Source organism: Carassius gibelio, chromosome A18 (assembly GCF_023724105.1).
Source record: "Carassius gibelio isolate Cgi1373 ecotype wild population from Czech Republic chromosome A18, carGib1.2-hapl.c, whole genome shotgun sequence".
Taxonomy (NCBI): Eukaryota; Metazoa; Chordata; class Actinopteri; order Cypriniformes; family Cyprinidae; genus Carassius; species Carassius gibelio.
The window spans coordinates 14,829,331-14,844,051 of NC_068388.1; the positions used below are offsets into that span (position 1 = coordinate 14,829,331).

The window sequence follows — 14,721 nt, forward strand, 5'->3', positions numbered from 1 at the left end:
ATGAGGTTTTCGACTAGGTGCCCAAGAGACAACCATGTGGCAAACCACAGCGACAACAGCTTCATCTGAGTGACAGGATAGTATTGAAATGAACAAAAGCAGGAGAAAAATCATGTCTGGGAACACTTATGAACACACTAGCCAGTTTTGCGGGTTATGATTCATGAATTGTCTTTGAACCAGGAGCTGCATCGGCAAAACAAAGCATAAAGGGGGTCAACAACTTTAACATGCAAATAAAATGATTAACTGAAAAAAGCATTAAAATATTAAGTGTGACTAAAAATGTAGTATTCAAAGCTTTTAAAATAACATCAAGATGTGAAGCAACTACCAAAAATGTACAATCGATGCATATATTCACATTAATGCAGACATAACACACAAAATATGAACTCTTGGAGATTGAAGAGGATTTATAAAGTACATTTATCTTCTGTTTAATAAGCAATAGCTGTGTGAGCCTTCCTGCTGTAGTAACTGTCTGTGAGGTGCAAGATGTGTTTTTCACAGCTCTACAGTGACGTTTAGTGGTTATCTGAGGTATTTTAACCTCGAAAGATTAGAATACATTTCCTTCTCTTTCCCACAAGATAAAAAAAAAGCATTTATGTTACATTTACCAAAGAAAGACACTGTATCAAAAATACCAGCTTAGGTGTGATGTCGAAAGACTTCTTTATGAAATACATTATTCGCTCAAGTTACAAAGCCTTCTCATCACATACATGGAATGACCTACATAATGAAAGATGAAAGCCGAAAGGGCTTTGCTTATTGTATTCTGTAGCTTCTGAACGAGCCTTTAAGCTTTACAGAACTGGCAAAACAAGGGGAAATCTTAAACTGTAACACTAAACGCTTAAAGGCTGATTTTGCCCATCATTTTATCTGTAGTATTTCACATATTGTTCACTAGGAGCACACTTTGATAACACACATTAAAAGTACAAAGAATAACAACAGACCTGACAAGGATTTTGCTTAGTTCTGTAAAAATGTCTAAAAGCCATACTGCGACATGCAGGGATGCATCCAGTCTAACCAGCATTATTGGTTTCTTACTACAGATCTGAGTGACACATTATAAAATGATAGGCTTATTTATAATTACTCCATCTGGATACAAATCACTTTAGTCTGAGCTCACTGTCAGATAAAGGTGATTGAATAAGCTCAAGTTTTGGAGAGAGAAGTTACAGAAGTCTGCAGTGCTGCTGAACTCAGAAGATGAGTCGAGATTGTTGCTTGTTGTGGTCGCACTGTAAAAGAAACAAAATGTATTTACATCTCTCATTAAGCCCATCAGTTTAATTATAATGGTTACAAGCTGCTTCAGCATTTAAACCTGGGTACCTAAAGCTGCTTAAACCTGAATTTAATAGCTTGTTTAATAATTAATGCCCTTTGTGACATTAATACTGTTATTTTTCTGGTTATTGATGTGAAGCTGCTTTGAAACAATCTGTATTGTATAAAGAACTTTATAAGTCAATGTGACTTGAGAATGTAGTTAGGTAAAACTCTTTTGTTGTGGTTTGTGGTAATTGTCTGACCTGTGCTGCTGTGTTCTGTTGTAAGGTTCGGACTCTCCTCACAGCTTTGCACTCGCTGAAAGGACTCGAAGTTCACAGATGCGTCATCTTCCGAAAGGCCATGTGCCACCTGTCCGTCCCCAGGCCGACAGACCTCAAAACGCACCCACTGATAACTGAAGTATAGAGGAAGAGAGATACTTTAACATTGTGTCATTAATAAATTGTTATGATTATGTAGAATAAAAATGACTGTTCCTCACTTGCTGCACTTGCGAGCCCCAGGACAGCTCTGGATCAGGTTCTGAATGGTGGGGTGAGAAAAACCAAAAAAGTCTGCTCCAGTTGGGACAATGTTGGTCAAGGGTTTACCCCTAGAATAAGAAACATTATGATCAGTTTTGGAACATATTCTGTGTAGTACAAATAGTGAAGTGGGTATAGGGGTAATCAAAAATACTTCCCAGGTCACATTCATTTGGACTAAAAAAGGGGGTGGGTGTTAATGCAGGATCATTAAAAAAAAAAATATTTATGATCCCAAACGTCTGAACAATAGTGTATAACTAATATATAAACAGGGATGCACATGTTTTTTAGCCTGGTTCTCATACGATAACTTGGAGATTTGATTTAGTCCTTATATAAAAATCAAAATAAATTAATAAGTGATAATATTAAACTTCATTAAGTAAAAAAAAAAAAGCGAAATAAAGTGTGATAATTCTATAATATTTTAAAATAAAAATATTCACAAATATTTTATAGTAAACTAAATGCTAAATTTTTATTTTAAATATTTTAATTTGAACCTAAATTAATTTTTTTATCATTTTAATTTTTCATTTTCAAACTTAAAATCAGCAAGCTTTTATTTTGGTGGGTTTGCTTCAAGTAAGTATATGAGCTTTCGATTTAACGCTGCTGACTGTAGAGCATCAGTGAATTAATATATGAGTGTGTGTGTGTGTGTGTGTGTGTGTGTGTGTGTGTGTGTATATATATATATATATATAGCATTACAGTAATGAGGATTTGGGGGAGATGAAAATAAATTAGATGTGATGAAAATATTGGAAATGTATCCTGTGAATTTTTAAATGGTTGTGGGGGTAACTGCAAACAAACAGGCTTCTGGTGAGAAATCAGCTTAACTGTCATGAAAATCCCAAGAAAAATCTGTCCCAAGTAAATCTCCAGACAGGACTTTACCTTCGGGCAGCAATGGCTTTGAGCAGGTTCGCGTGGCAGGTGAGGGCTGATGAGGCCACTATTGCGTTCTGTGGATCATCCTCAGGTGCAATCTCAAACTAAATACAACAAGAAAAAATAGATTTTAAAGTTTCTGTTTAGCTCATATAGTCAATGTTTACAGACAACCTCATAACCAGGTTTTTTTTTTTTAAACCACTTTTACTGCCATAATTACAGAAGCGCAAGCACTGATGTTTTAAATGGAATAAGGCATGTCAAACTGCAGGATGTGTCTACATCATATGCATAACTGTGCACCTGTGGTCCTTGACCACCATCTTTGATTTGGCAGGTGTAGAGACACTTCAGATCAGGGTTCTTCATGCTGGCGAAAACCCTGGTGCTGCAGAACCCCACGGGATAGATGGCGGTTTCATCATGAAACAGAGCCCTGTCTGTGATGATCTACGATAAAAACATTTCACTCTTAAAAACCTCTTATAGATAAACATTTACTTCACTTACTGTGAAGAAAACAACAGTTATGAGCTTTACACTATCACATTAGAGCTGGACATCTTTCTGACCTCCCCCAGGCTGTACACAGTGAGTCCACCAAGAACGATGGGAAAGACCGGCCTCCCGGAAGAATCCAGCGAGATGGGCTGCACGAGCTTGCGCAGTCCGCCTTCCACAACCCTCCTTTTCTTACAAATCTTCTTCATAACTGAAGTTGAGCAAATAAACCTTAAGTAACTACTGAATCTGCAGTCTCAAAATACAGACGCTTATATCGTAGAAGACACTCACGTTCCTCCCTGCTGTTCTCTCTTCCCCTCTCCTTTCTTTCTTTTTTGGGTTTCTTCAAAAGGCTGTCTTCAGATGCTGAGAGTCCCGTGGCCTGGCTGTGATTGCCTGGAAGAGCAGCGCCCCCTGCTGTGCTGGAGCTCAATGTGACGGGTGGGTGTGTGCTGCAGCTGGGGGTCGGGACTGACTCTCCTTCAGCCAGAGACTGATACTGCAACAAAGACTTCAGCAGGAATCTGGAGAAACGGTGCCAAAATAAGTGCCTCTTCCTTAGGGGTCGGGAATGCAACTAATGGTTATTCAGATTGCTGATTATTTTTATGTATTTGATCCGGATGACAAATAATACTAAAACATACCATATAAGCCTTTTTTTAATATTATTATTATAAGCTATTATGAACCCTTAAACATTTAAGGTAACTCAGGCTTGTTTGGTTTACATACATGTACAGCATTGTTATTTTCAAAATAAGTCTCTTCATGCTTAACAAGGCTGCATTTATGAGAACAAAAAATACAGAAAATAATGTTGTGAAATATTTAAAATAACTATTTAAATTTTTTTTTTAATGCAATTTATTTCTGATACAATGCTACATTTTCAGCAGCCGTTACTCCGGTCTTCATTGTAAAATGAAATTGTTCTAGTAAGCTGATTTGGTGCTCGAGAAACATTTCCTATTTTTATCCATGTTGGAAACATTTTAATATTTTTGTGGGAACCATGATACATTGCGTTTTTCATGAGTCAGGATTTTTTTTTTCCCAGGAGAAAGTTCAAAACAACAGCATTTACTTTGAATAGAAATCTTTTGTAACATCATAAACTTCTTAACTGTCATGTATATTCACTTTAATGCATCCCTGCAGAATAAAAGTATTTGTTTCTTTTGAAGAAAAAAAAAAAAAAAGAAATTTTGTAAAAGTATGAAGAGTTTGGAAAAATATATGTCAAATACAAAACTGGACTAAACAGCTCCAATGATTTTCATCTTTTTAAAATAATAATTACAATTTTGATATTCAATCAGGTATATTTTGTAATAAAGATAACCGAGTGTTGGATGTACCTCCTTTCTTCTTTTGCCCGGACAAACTTCTCTTCCAGGTGAGCAATCTCATCATATAACGCTGCATTTTCCTGTGAGTCAAAGAGGCCCAATTTAAGGATGGTTACCATAATAAAGTCTAAAGCAGGCTTAACTTTTACTTACAAATATCATAGCACGGGCAGCCTTGCGCAGACGAATGTACTTCAGCCGATACTTCTCGTTTTGGTTCTTACGATTGCCCTTCCTGACCTTAGGCCTGGACTCAGTGTGGCTCGTTGGAGAAGGCAGGGGTCCCAGGGACGAGCCGGAGCCCGAGCTGGAGAAGGTGGACTGGGCAGAGAATGCCTGCAATGCATGCTGTCTCTCTTCATCAGTCTGCATATATGAGTTACAAATCAAAGAGTTTTACAAACATAAATCCAACAGAGCTTATTTGTCAGACTGGTAAAAAGAAGAACTGTTTATTACAGCTTCCCACAGTTGTTAAATTAAATTAAATGGCTTGAATCTATTTAAAAGAGAAGTGTGTCTTTTGAGTGTGATCTTCAAAGTAAGACCAAGATCAACTAACTTTATGAAGATTATAAACAGCAGTTATTTTGTTTTTTATTGTCCAGTGTCAACATCTAGTTGATGAAATGTGTGGGCAAATATTTATTTCATGAAAATAAATATTTAACGCCCGGGCGAAAACACACACTTCACCTTTGAAGTAAAAATAACATCAAATACAAATATAGCTGCAAGCAGCAATTACGGGGCCAAGCACTCCCATGGCAAATGTAGGAGCTTAGCATGGCATGGAGCATCTCACCAAATGCATTAACGAGCAATAACAGCAATTTTAGGATTATTGTAATTGAAATGGCAAAAAAAAAAAAAATCATAAATACCACCTCTAGTAGCATGATTACTTGGCTTATCAAGTTTGACCAATAGGTGGCACTGTTATAAAATCAATTTGGTGTACTCTGTGTTACTTTTCAATGACACAAAGTTTGGTGTTAATATGCCAAAGCATTCCAGAGATACAGCCTCAAGTGTCATTTTCTCATTGTGCCTCAACTTTGTCACTGTGGTATGCAAAAACGGTTTTGTCTATCGACACAAAATCCATAACTTTGTGTCAGCATAGTCTGAAGATCATCTGATTCGAATTTGGTGAAAATCGGACCTACGGTTGATGAGGAGTTAAAAAAAATAGGTTTTCAACATAAATAAAAATGGCGGACCGGAAGTTCAACATACACTGGCATATTTGGTATCTATGTTATCGGCATAAGCCAGGGAATATTTTGAGCACAATTTCAATGCAATAGGCTAATGCAATAAAAAGTTATTAGCATTTTTAAATGTGTAAATATTCATTGTTAATGAATGGTTTATTAATATTGACCAATAGGTGGCTCTGTTACCAAATTTATGTGGCATGGTCAGTGTGAGGTGGCGATGATACATACAAAGTTTGGGGCAAATATGTCAAAGCGTTGCAGAGATACAGCCTGAAATGCATTTTGGCACCCTTCCAGCAAATTCGTTGATGCGCTAAATTTGAACCGTTTTGTATATCGACACGAAATCCCTAACTTTTTGCCAGCATGGTCTGAAGATGATTCACGTCAAATTTGGTGAAAATCAGACTAACGGTCTAGGAGGAGTTCGAAAAAGTAGGTATTCAACGTTAATCAAAATGCCGGACAGGAAGTATGGCCAATTTTCACATAATTGGTATCAATGCTCTCGGCTTTACCCACAGAATATAGCAAGACCATTTTAATTTTAATAGTCTAATTTATTCAAAAGTTATTAACATTTATGTGATATTTCATTATAACTATTGGCCACAAGGTGGCGCTGCCACCAAACTTTTTGAGTACCTTCAGGGCATGGAGCCGAATATTTTTGTAATTATTTGCGAAACGATACGATGCTGCGTTCAAAAATACAGCATTTTAAAACATAATTCAAAATGGCCGATGCCTAAAATGGCCGACACAGGACAATTGGATATCATTCGACTCGACATGACTCACTGAATCTAAAGAGACCCGTTGTGTGATTTTTGGCCAAACCATTCAGAAGTTATAAGCCAAAATATGCATTTTTCACATCTCCTGACCACTAGGTGGTGCTGTGTCGAAACACTGCAGGTAGTCTCAGTTCATGCTTATTATAACACACACCAAGTTTGGTCTCAATATGACAAAGCGTTGCCGAGATATAGCCTCGCGTGCATTTTTGCGTGCTTTTCGTCAAAGTTGTTTACGTGTCATTCGACAACGGTTGGACGAATCAACTTGAATTCCATAACTTTTTGCCGGCCTGGTCTGAAGATGATCTGAGATAATTTTCGTGGCAATCGGACTAACCATCTAGGACGAGTTCGAAAAAGAAGGTTTTTCGAATAATTGAAAATAGCGAAAAAACTAAACCTTGCGATTTTTTTTTTTTCCATTTTCTGGCTTACGGTTCAAAAGTTATTAGCATACAAACATTGAAAGTTTGGACAAGTGGTGGCGCTAGAGAGTAAGAGATAGAGACTTCAAATGTTGGGACTGTCCTCTATCAGTGTGCCAAATTATACAACTTTCCCGCAACCGGTTCTATGGGCTGCCATAGACTTGCGGCGGAAGAAGAAGAAGAATAACGCCAACGATTACAATAGGTGCCTACGCACCTTCGGTGCTTGGCCCCTAATAAGAACCGGAACAAAAACAAGAGGGTCCTACGCACCTTCGGTGCTTGGCCCCTAAATAGAAATTATCATGTTTGTCTGTTTGACACGGACTCCAAACAACACATATCAAAAAGAAAATGATGACTGGACAGTTTAAAAAAGTTGCAAAAAAAAAAAAAAACAATGGTGCTTTTCATCCTAATACAGTGATCCTCAAATCTGGCTCGCGAGATCCACTTTCCGGCGAAGTTTAGCTCTAACCCTAATCAAACCCACATGAGTTTGCTAATCAGTGTCTTCAGGATCATTAGAAAATCACAGGCAGGTGTGTTTAATTGGAGTCGGAGCTAAACTCTGCAGGAAACTGGATCTCGCGAGCCAGATTTGAGGATCACTGTCCTAATACAAAGTATTTCTAAACGCTGACAGCTAACTGACTTACCAACAGGGCAAAAACTCCATTCCTGCTTTCAATCCTCTTGAAGCGTCTGCTCCCTTTCTGAGTCTGGAACACACCGTAAAACTAAAGCAAACGCTGCAGACTACTTCTCATTTAGGCTCTCTTAGCGACAGACTGCTCTGACTTCACCCTTTACTCCTATATTAGTCATTCTAAAACTTTCATGAATGCAAATATGATAGACAAATACAAATGAAAGCATGCACTAAATTAAACACATTACTGGTACTGAATGGAAAGCATAAAGTAAAAAATGGAACATGACTGACAGGTAACAGCATGACGGCATCATAAATAAACCTGAGCTGGACTGCGAGTCTCACCTCTCGATACATGACTGCCTCGAGGCTTGACTTTGCACTGTGAAATAGTAAGAGAAGCAGTGTTCATCTTTACATTTGTGCATGCCGTTATAAAGCCGAAGGAAATTTGAGTAGTTCTTAAATAATTTCTTTACTTTGACTGCACCAGTCCACGATCGATGATCCGTTGCTTAATCTCCTTGATGTGCATGGGCCGCCCGGCCTCTTCAAGAACAATCTTAAACAATCAGAAGAGTCGGTGACTTGATTACAAGACATGTACGTGCAATAACAACAGCATGATTTAAGGGAGATGTTCACCTGAGCAGCGTCGAGCCAAGTGAGATTCGGTTTATCTGCAACCTCATTAGGGGTTTCACTGAGAGAAAAAAAATATATAAAAAAAGAGCAGCAGTAAATGAGATAAAATATTTCAAATACATCTACAATAGTTTGTTTTTGTAGGCCCTAGTAATGAGGAAATCTCAGTTAGCAGTGTAACTATTATTTATCATATTTCTAAAGTAATAAAATAACTATTGATACAAAAAAGAAAAAACCCTGTAAGATGCATAGCACTTGTGAAAAACAAAATGCACTTAATTTTATTGAATGTTTGCTTCAAATCTTTTAAGTATATATATATATGTACATTTATATCTGCTATTTCATACAGTCGATTGATGACTAATATGAGGCAGAGAAACAACTTACTGTGTGATGGAGCCTAGAGAATATCCCTAAAGTTCAGGATATGGGTCAAAACGCCCATTTGAGACTGTCTCACATTTGCACATAGTTAAGAAATATCAAGCTGTAGGCGAAGTGCAAAATCACACGAGTGCAAATGTGATACTCATCTACAATAACCTTTATTCCACCCTCTCATTGGGAGCAGGTGTCTTCTTGGGAAAAACATCAGCTTGTTTGTGCTATACCTGACATATATTCATGGAAGCTACCAAAGTTCTCTGGTTCACCCGAATTCAAAGAACCAAAACAAAGTGTCCAGTGGAAAGCACCTGAGACTCAGAGTATGAGACATTAAATATTTCAATGTCTATTGCTTATTTGGTACAGTCATGCATCAAACTTTTCAGAAGTAATCCTGGATCATGTCAAATCGTCAACAATAAAATTCAGATAACTGAGTCATCCACGTACAAAGAACGGACCCCTAGAGAGCATACGCCATGTACAAACATCTGATTAACATCTTCCAGACGCCAGTTTTTCATACATTCTAAATAATAAAAGTCTTCGAGACATTTTCTAAATGTCTATTTGACGTTCGTTAGGAAACATCCTACAGGTGTATTGCAGGTGAGCAAACACAAACACACACACACACAAAAATAGACCTTGCAGATGTAAATGCAGGTGTCAAAAAGACATCTCCATGATTTAAGGATAGTTTAGCCGAAAACAAAAATTCTGTCAACATTTACTTACCCTGAAGTTGTTCCAAACCTGTATGAATTTCTTTCTTCTGCTGAACACAGAAGATATTTTGAAGAATACAGAAAAACCAAACGGTTTCTAGTCCCCACTGACTTCCATAGTCAATACCCCCATTCTTCACAATATCTTCTTTCATGTTCTTCAGAAGAAGGACACTCATACTATTTGGAACAACTTGAGGGTAAGCAAAAAAAAATTTTTTTGACAAATGATCAAATAATCATACATATTTTAACATGACTTACATACTTCAGCCCATGCAAAATACTTGATCATAATTGTAATTTATAAATGTAATTCTAATTAACTGCAGTACATTTCAATATTATATTTAATTGTACTAAATTCCAACTTTATTACAAATGTGTTAATGCATATGAACACATGCAAGTCTTTGAAAACAATAGATTACGTTTATAACCTTTATAACTATAACTTAACAGAAAAATTATAGTATTTATTTAATAAATAGCCTACTCATTGGTACGCCAAAAAGTAATTATGATGGCCAAAATGCTGTTTCGGTGGGAAGCTTGAGTTTTTTTTTTTTTTTTTTTTTTGAGAGTCATAGTAAAACAATCCTAAAATCAAAGTAAATATAAATGAACCATATTATATCAACTCAAATGCAATAGTATGGTGATATAATAAAATTACGCTGAATGATTACTACACAACGTGCATGGTTGACACAGAAGCACGAGTCACCATCATACATAAACAAAAGTGCTAACACCACAGAAGCGCCACAGACGCGGGACACGTAACTTATATTTATGTCTGATTCCGTCATTCCACCACGGTAACCGCTGTACTTATTTTACGGCACACCAAATTATATCTTGGCAGCATGTCCTAAATCAACAACAATGGCCTTTGGGGGTGTTTCCGTGCAGTCATACAAAACAGCTTTTCAGGCGTCTGTGCTAAAGTGAAGGGGATTTTTCATCAATAACGCATTCATCCTCTGGCCAACAAACTCACGCGTCCAGACTCTCCGCGGCTCCAGTCAGGCTGCTCATGCTGTCCAGCGCTGGGAACAGAGAGTAATTGCCCTGCCCGTCTGCCTCCATCTCGGACTCAAAGTTCAGGGAATCCATCACTGTCCGATCAGTGTTTTAAAGCTATGTCGGGAAAGAAATAAAACACAACATTACTCGTGCTAAGCTAAAAACAGGACAACACACAGTCCAGCAATGCATTCTGCGAGTCAGGATATCGAGCGACCTGTGATCTCGCGCGGTTTTTCACACTGCGTGTGTAACTTACTGTGCTGAAAAGAAAAATGCATCTTCTACGGAAGCCTCAAATTGCTGACAATTTCTATATCTGTTCTCTATGGTTCTCAGAGCTCACGGGAACCACTGATCGATTAGCTGAATTGTTTAGTGTTTCGGGGGACACATTTAAGAAGCACACCGTTTTGGGAGCTTCAGCGCCACCTATCGGATATTTACATATCCCGTCACTGAAAGTTAAGGACTGACAAAATGTCTATATTGTAGGCACCTGTAAGAAAAAGTGACGAGGACATTAAAGAACTTGATGAAGATGTTTATTGCAGCACAGAAGTACATGTAGTACCTTGGGTTCAACGGAGTCAAAAAGAAGCCAGAACATCCTAAGTTCAAACCTTTTATACATGTTCATTTTACTACCCTTCATGTAAATGAAGTTGCTCCTCTTGCAACAGCTATAGTATCTATGTTAATTAAGTTCTGACACTCCTTTGTCTTTGGTGGTCTCAGTGTCCCACACCATTCCCATTCTACAATTGGTCACCATTTGCTCAGGATGTGATCATCCCAAATGGTCTACAAACCACATTACTGTTGACTTTCTTCTTCCCTATAATAATTAAGCTATTTTGGCCAATGCTGCAGAGTTTAGCTCCGACCCTGATCCAAGTCACCTGCCTGTGATTTTCTAATGATCCCAAAGACATTGATTAGTATGCTCAGGTGTGTTTTGATCAGGGTTAGAACTAAACTCTGCAGGAAAGTGGATCTCAAGGTCCAGATTTGAGGATCCTTGTTCTAGGGCAGTGACCCTCAAATCTGGCTCGCGAGATCCAGTTTCCTGCGAAGTTTAGCTCTAACCCTAATCAAACGCGCATGAGTTTGCTAATCAGTGTCCTAAGGATCATTCGAAAATCACAGGCAGGTGTGTTTAATTAGAGTCAGAGCTAAACTCTGCAGGAAACTGGATCTCGCGAGCCAGATTTGAGGATCACTGTTCTAGGGTGACCAAAAGTGCCATTTCCCAGGACACGTCCTGGCCAGGAATTCTATATTGTCTAAAATATCCACATTTTTGCTTTGGTTTCGTGTTTTCATACTTGAGGGTATTTAGCACTTGACAAATACAGACATTGTAAGTAATTGACCAATCGCGGTGTGTGAGAATGTGGGATCTACAGAAAATGGTCTACTCCCTCTCTACGGATCTACAGAGAATGGCCGTCTGCTCTCTAGAGCTCTCACGGTACTTTGACATACAATAATTGGTCCCCACAGTGCAAACAAAGCCAAAACTTGGGTATTTTAGGCAATATAGAAATCCTGGCCAGAATGTGTCCTGGGAATATAGCACGTTTGGTCACCATACTATATTCACAAGCAGTCTTAAGTTAAAACATAGGCTACTTGAATTAATGTATGTTTTCTATTTATTTTTTTAATTTATTTTAATGAAAGTGAAGAGCTGCGTGTAATCAAGTCAAACCAATGCAAATGATTATGAATTAGTATAAAGTAAGATGTTCCTGGATCAACATCTTTTCATGATCCTGGATCAACATTACTGTCCAAAAATATAGACACAATCCCTACCCCAAAACCTAACCCTACTCATAATTTATTCCTAAAATCATTGGGAAATGATAGCTAACCCCTGATCATAAGCCTAAAACATATCTCCTGAAAAGTTAAATCCAAATTCTGACTGGTTTATTGGAATGTTTTTCCAGACCAGGATCACTCACCGTGTGTAAAAAATGAGAGTCCAATACATGATAATAAACATCACTATAATCCAAATGACTCCAGTCCATCAAATAGTAAAGTGAAAAGCTTGTATATAATTAATAAATTCTTATAATTTTTACTGCAGGCTGTTGCGGTGAAAAGTTAAGAGAAAAAGTCTGAATCAGAAGAAAAATATGCTCAGATCAAGCACTTATTTACAAGCAAAAACTGTCCAAAACTTTTTTAAACAAATTGGTGAATTTAGATGTGAGAGAACAACAGGGGATGTTCTTTTTCGCTGGAGGAAGAGTTTCTATGGATTATGGACAGGGCGTTTTCATCAGACATTTTAAAGTAAAAATGCCATGATGGATTTGTTTACAAGCTCTTCACTTCACAAGATATTAATTGATAGACTGGAGTGTAATGGAAATAATTATTCTAGCATGATACTGATTAATTATAATCTGACTGACTGAATGATATGAATAATGTAACTGGATCAATGAATCGTATATTACTGTATTAACATTTTACATATACAGTATGTGCAATGGAAATGTGACCAAATATGGTGACCAATACTCACAATTTGTGCTCTGCATTTAACCCATCCAAGTGCACACACACATTATGAAGACTTGAGACTCAAACCCGCAGGTTATAAGTCTGACTCTCTAACCATTAGGCCACATATATATGTTGTGAAATCAGTAGGGTTAGACAATGGACCTTATGTAAGCTATCATATTAAACAGATGTGTGCATACTTGTGTATAGCTCATTCAAAAGCATGGTAGCAGAACATATTTGGTAAAGTCTGGACATGTTGAAGATGTTGTGTTATTTTACCTCCTTCATATCAGGTGGCGTCAGGGTATGGAGCCAGAAGAGTCTCAATAAAGATAAATGCACACACTACAGTCACATATGCACACATAGGATTCATACATGCACACACATAATTCATAAATACACACACAGGATACACAAATGCACACAAAATTCACAAATGCACACACAAAATTTAAAAAGCACAGAAGATTCACAAATGCATACAAAATTCAGAAATGCACACAAAATTCAGAAATACACACACAATTTAGAAATGCAAACAACATTTACAAATGCACTCAAGATTCACAAATGCACAGGAAAAGATTCAGAAATGTATTTCTGATGCACACACACATATATCTTGATTTACAAACTGCTTGCGGTCTGTGAACTTCACTGCATTTGTGTGTGAATTTTGAGACTCCCCTGACTTGGCGCGACACACAAATGCCTTTTTTTAAACAGGGAATGATCTGCAACCAATCAGATATCTCCCTTGTTTTAGCCAATCACAAGAATGCACCCCACGTGGGGGATTGTTTACTTATAAGCCAATCAGCGAACGACTCACTTTCCTCACGCAGCGAACGACTCACTTTCCTCAGCGAACGACTCACTTACCTCACACAGCCGGCGACCCACTTTGCGCAGCGAACGACTCACTTTCCTCAGGAGTCACGCAGGGAACGTCTCACTTTCCTCACCCAGCGAGCGACTCACTTTCCTCACGAGTCACGCAGCGAACGACTCACTTTCCTCACCCAGCGAGCGACTCACTTTCCTCAGCGAACGATTCACTTTCCTCACGAGTCACGCAGCGAGCGACTCACTTTCCTCACTCAGCGAGCGACTCACTTTCCTCAGCGAACGATTCACTTTCCTCAAGCAGCGAAGTTTTTTTTTTACTTACATTAAAATATTTCGATAAAATGAAATAATTGCCTATTGCAAATTTATGAATCCATGGTTAACTTTTTTTCTGCAGTCACTGGGCTATATGTATTGAGACATTTTTACATTTATATTTAGTAAAAAATAATAAAAAATAAACCTGAATTGTAATCTAAACATCTGTATTTTCATACAATTTAATACAATTGCTGTGTGAACACGTTCATGTGATTGGTTTATAAGTAAACAATCCCCCCACATGGGGTGCATTCTTGTGATTGGCTAAAAGAAGGGAGATATCTGATTGGTTGCTGATCATTCCCTGTTTAAAAAAAAGCATTTGTGTGTCCAGCCAAGTCAGGGGAGTCTCAAAATTCACACACAAATGCAGTGAAGTTCACAGACCGCAAGCAGTTTGTGAATCAAGATATATGTGTGTGTGCATCAGAAATACATTTCTGAATATTGTCCTGTGTATTTGTGAATCTTGAGTGCATTTGTAAATGTTGTTTGCATTTCTGAATTGTGTGTGTATT

General features: G+C 37.7%; 1 protein-coding gene across 5 annotated transcripts; it reads right to left on the reverse strand.

Annotated features, from left to right (window-relative positions):
- Window positions 1-654: 654 nt before the first annotated feature.
- On the reverse strand, window positions 655-11,345 carry tbrg1 (transforming growth factor beta regulator 1). 5 transcript variants are annotated; one of them, XM_052531215.1, is made up of 15 exons: window positions 11,076-11,345; window positions 10,476-10,615; window positions 8,352-8,409; window positions 8,186-8,268; window positions 8,052-8,088; window positions 7,711-7,773; window positions 4,754-4,966; window positions 4,610-4,680; window positions 3,540-3,772; window positions 3,317-3,456; window positions 3,048-3,194; window positions 2,748-2,845; window positions 1,799-1,909; window positions 1,557-1,711; window positions 655-1,262 (listed from the first exon to the last, which is right to left on the reverse strand). In XM_052531215.1, exons 2-15 carry the CDS (start codon window positions 10,589-10,591, stop codon window positions 1,177-1,179), a joined length of 1,611 nt encoding a protein of 536 aa, XP_052387175.1. In that variant the 5' UTR covers window positions 10,592-10,615; window positions 11,076-11,345; the 3' UTR covers window positions 655-1,176. The 5 variants fall into 5 exon arrangements, with proteins under 5 accessions (XP_052387175.1, XP_052387176.1, XP_052387173.1 ...); XM_052531216.1 differs by lacking the exon at window positions 11,076-11,345 and adding an exon at window positions 10,761-10,919 and having other exon boundaries at window positions 4,754-4,936; XM_052531213.1 differs by lacking the exon at window positions 11,076-11,345 and adding an exon at window positions 10,761-10,919.
- Between the last annotated feature and the right edge of the window lie 3,376 nt (window positions 11,346-14,721).

Bases quoted from the DNA above. Each gene is read 5' to 3' on its own strand.
- tbrg1 (XM_052531215.1), bottom strand. From the start codon at position 10,591: ATGGATTCCCTGAACTTTGAGTCCGAGATGGAGGCAGACGGGCAGGGC. The intron at 4,681-4,753 runs GTAAGTAAAAGT...TTTGACTCACAG, and splicing joins CTGCCCGTGCTATGATATTT to GAAAATGCAGCGTTATATGA. The intron at 1,910-2,747 runs GTAAAGTCCTGT...TTCTTATTCTAG, and splicing joins AAAGCCATTGCTGCCCGAAG to GGGTAAACCCTTGACCAACA.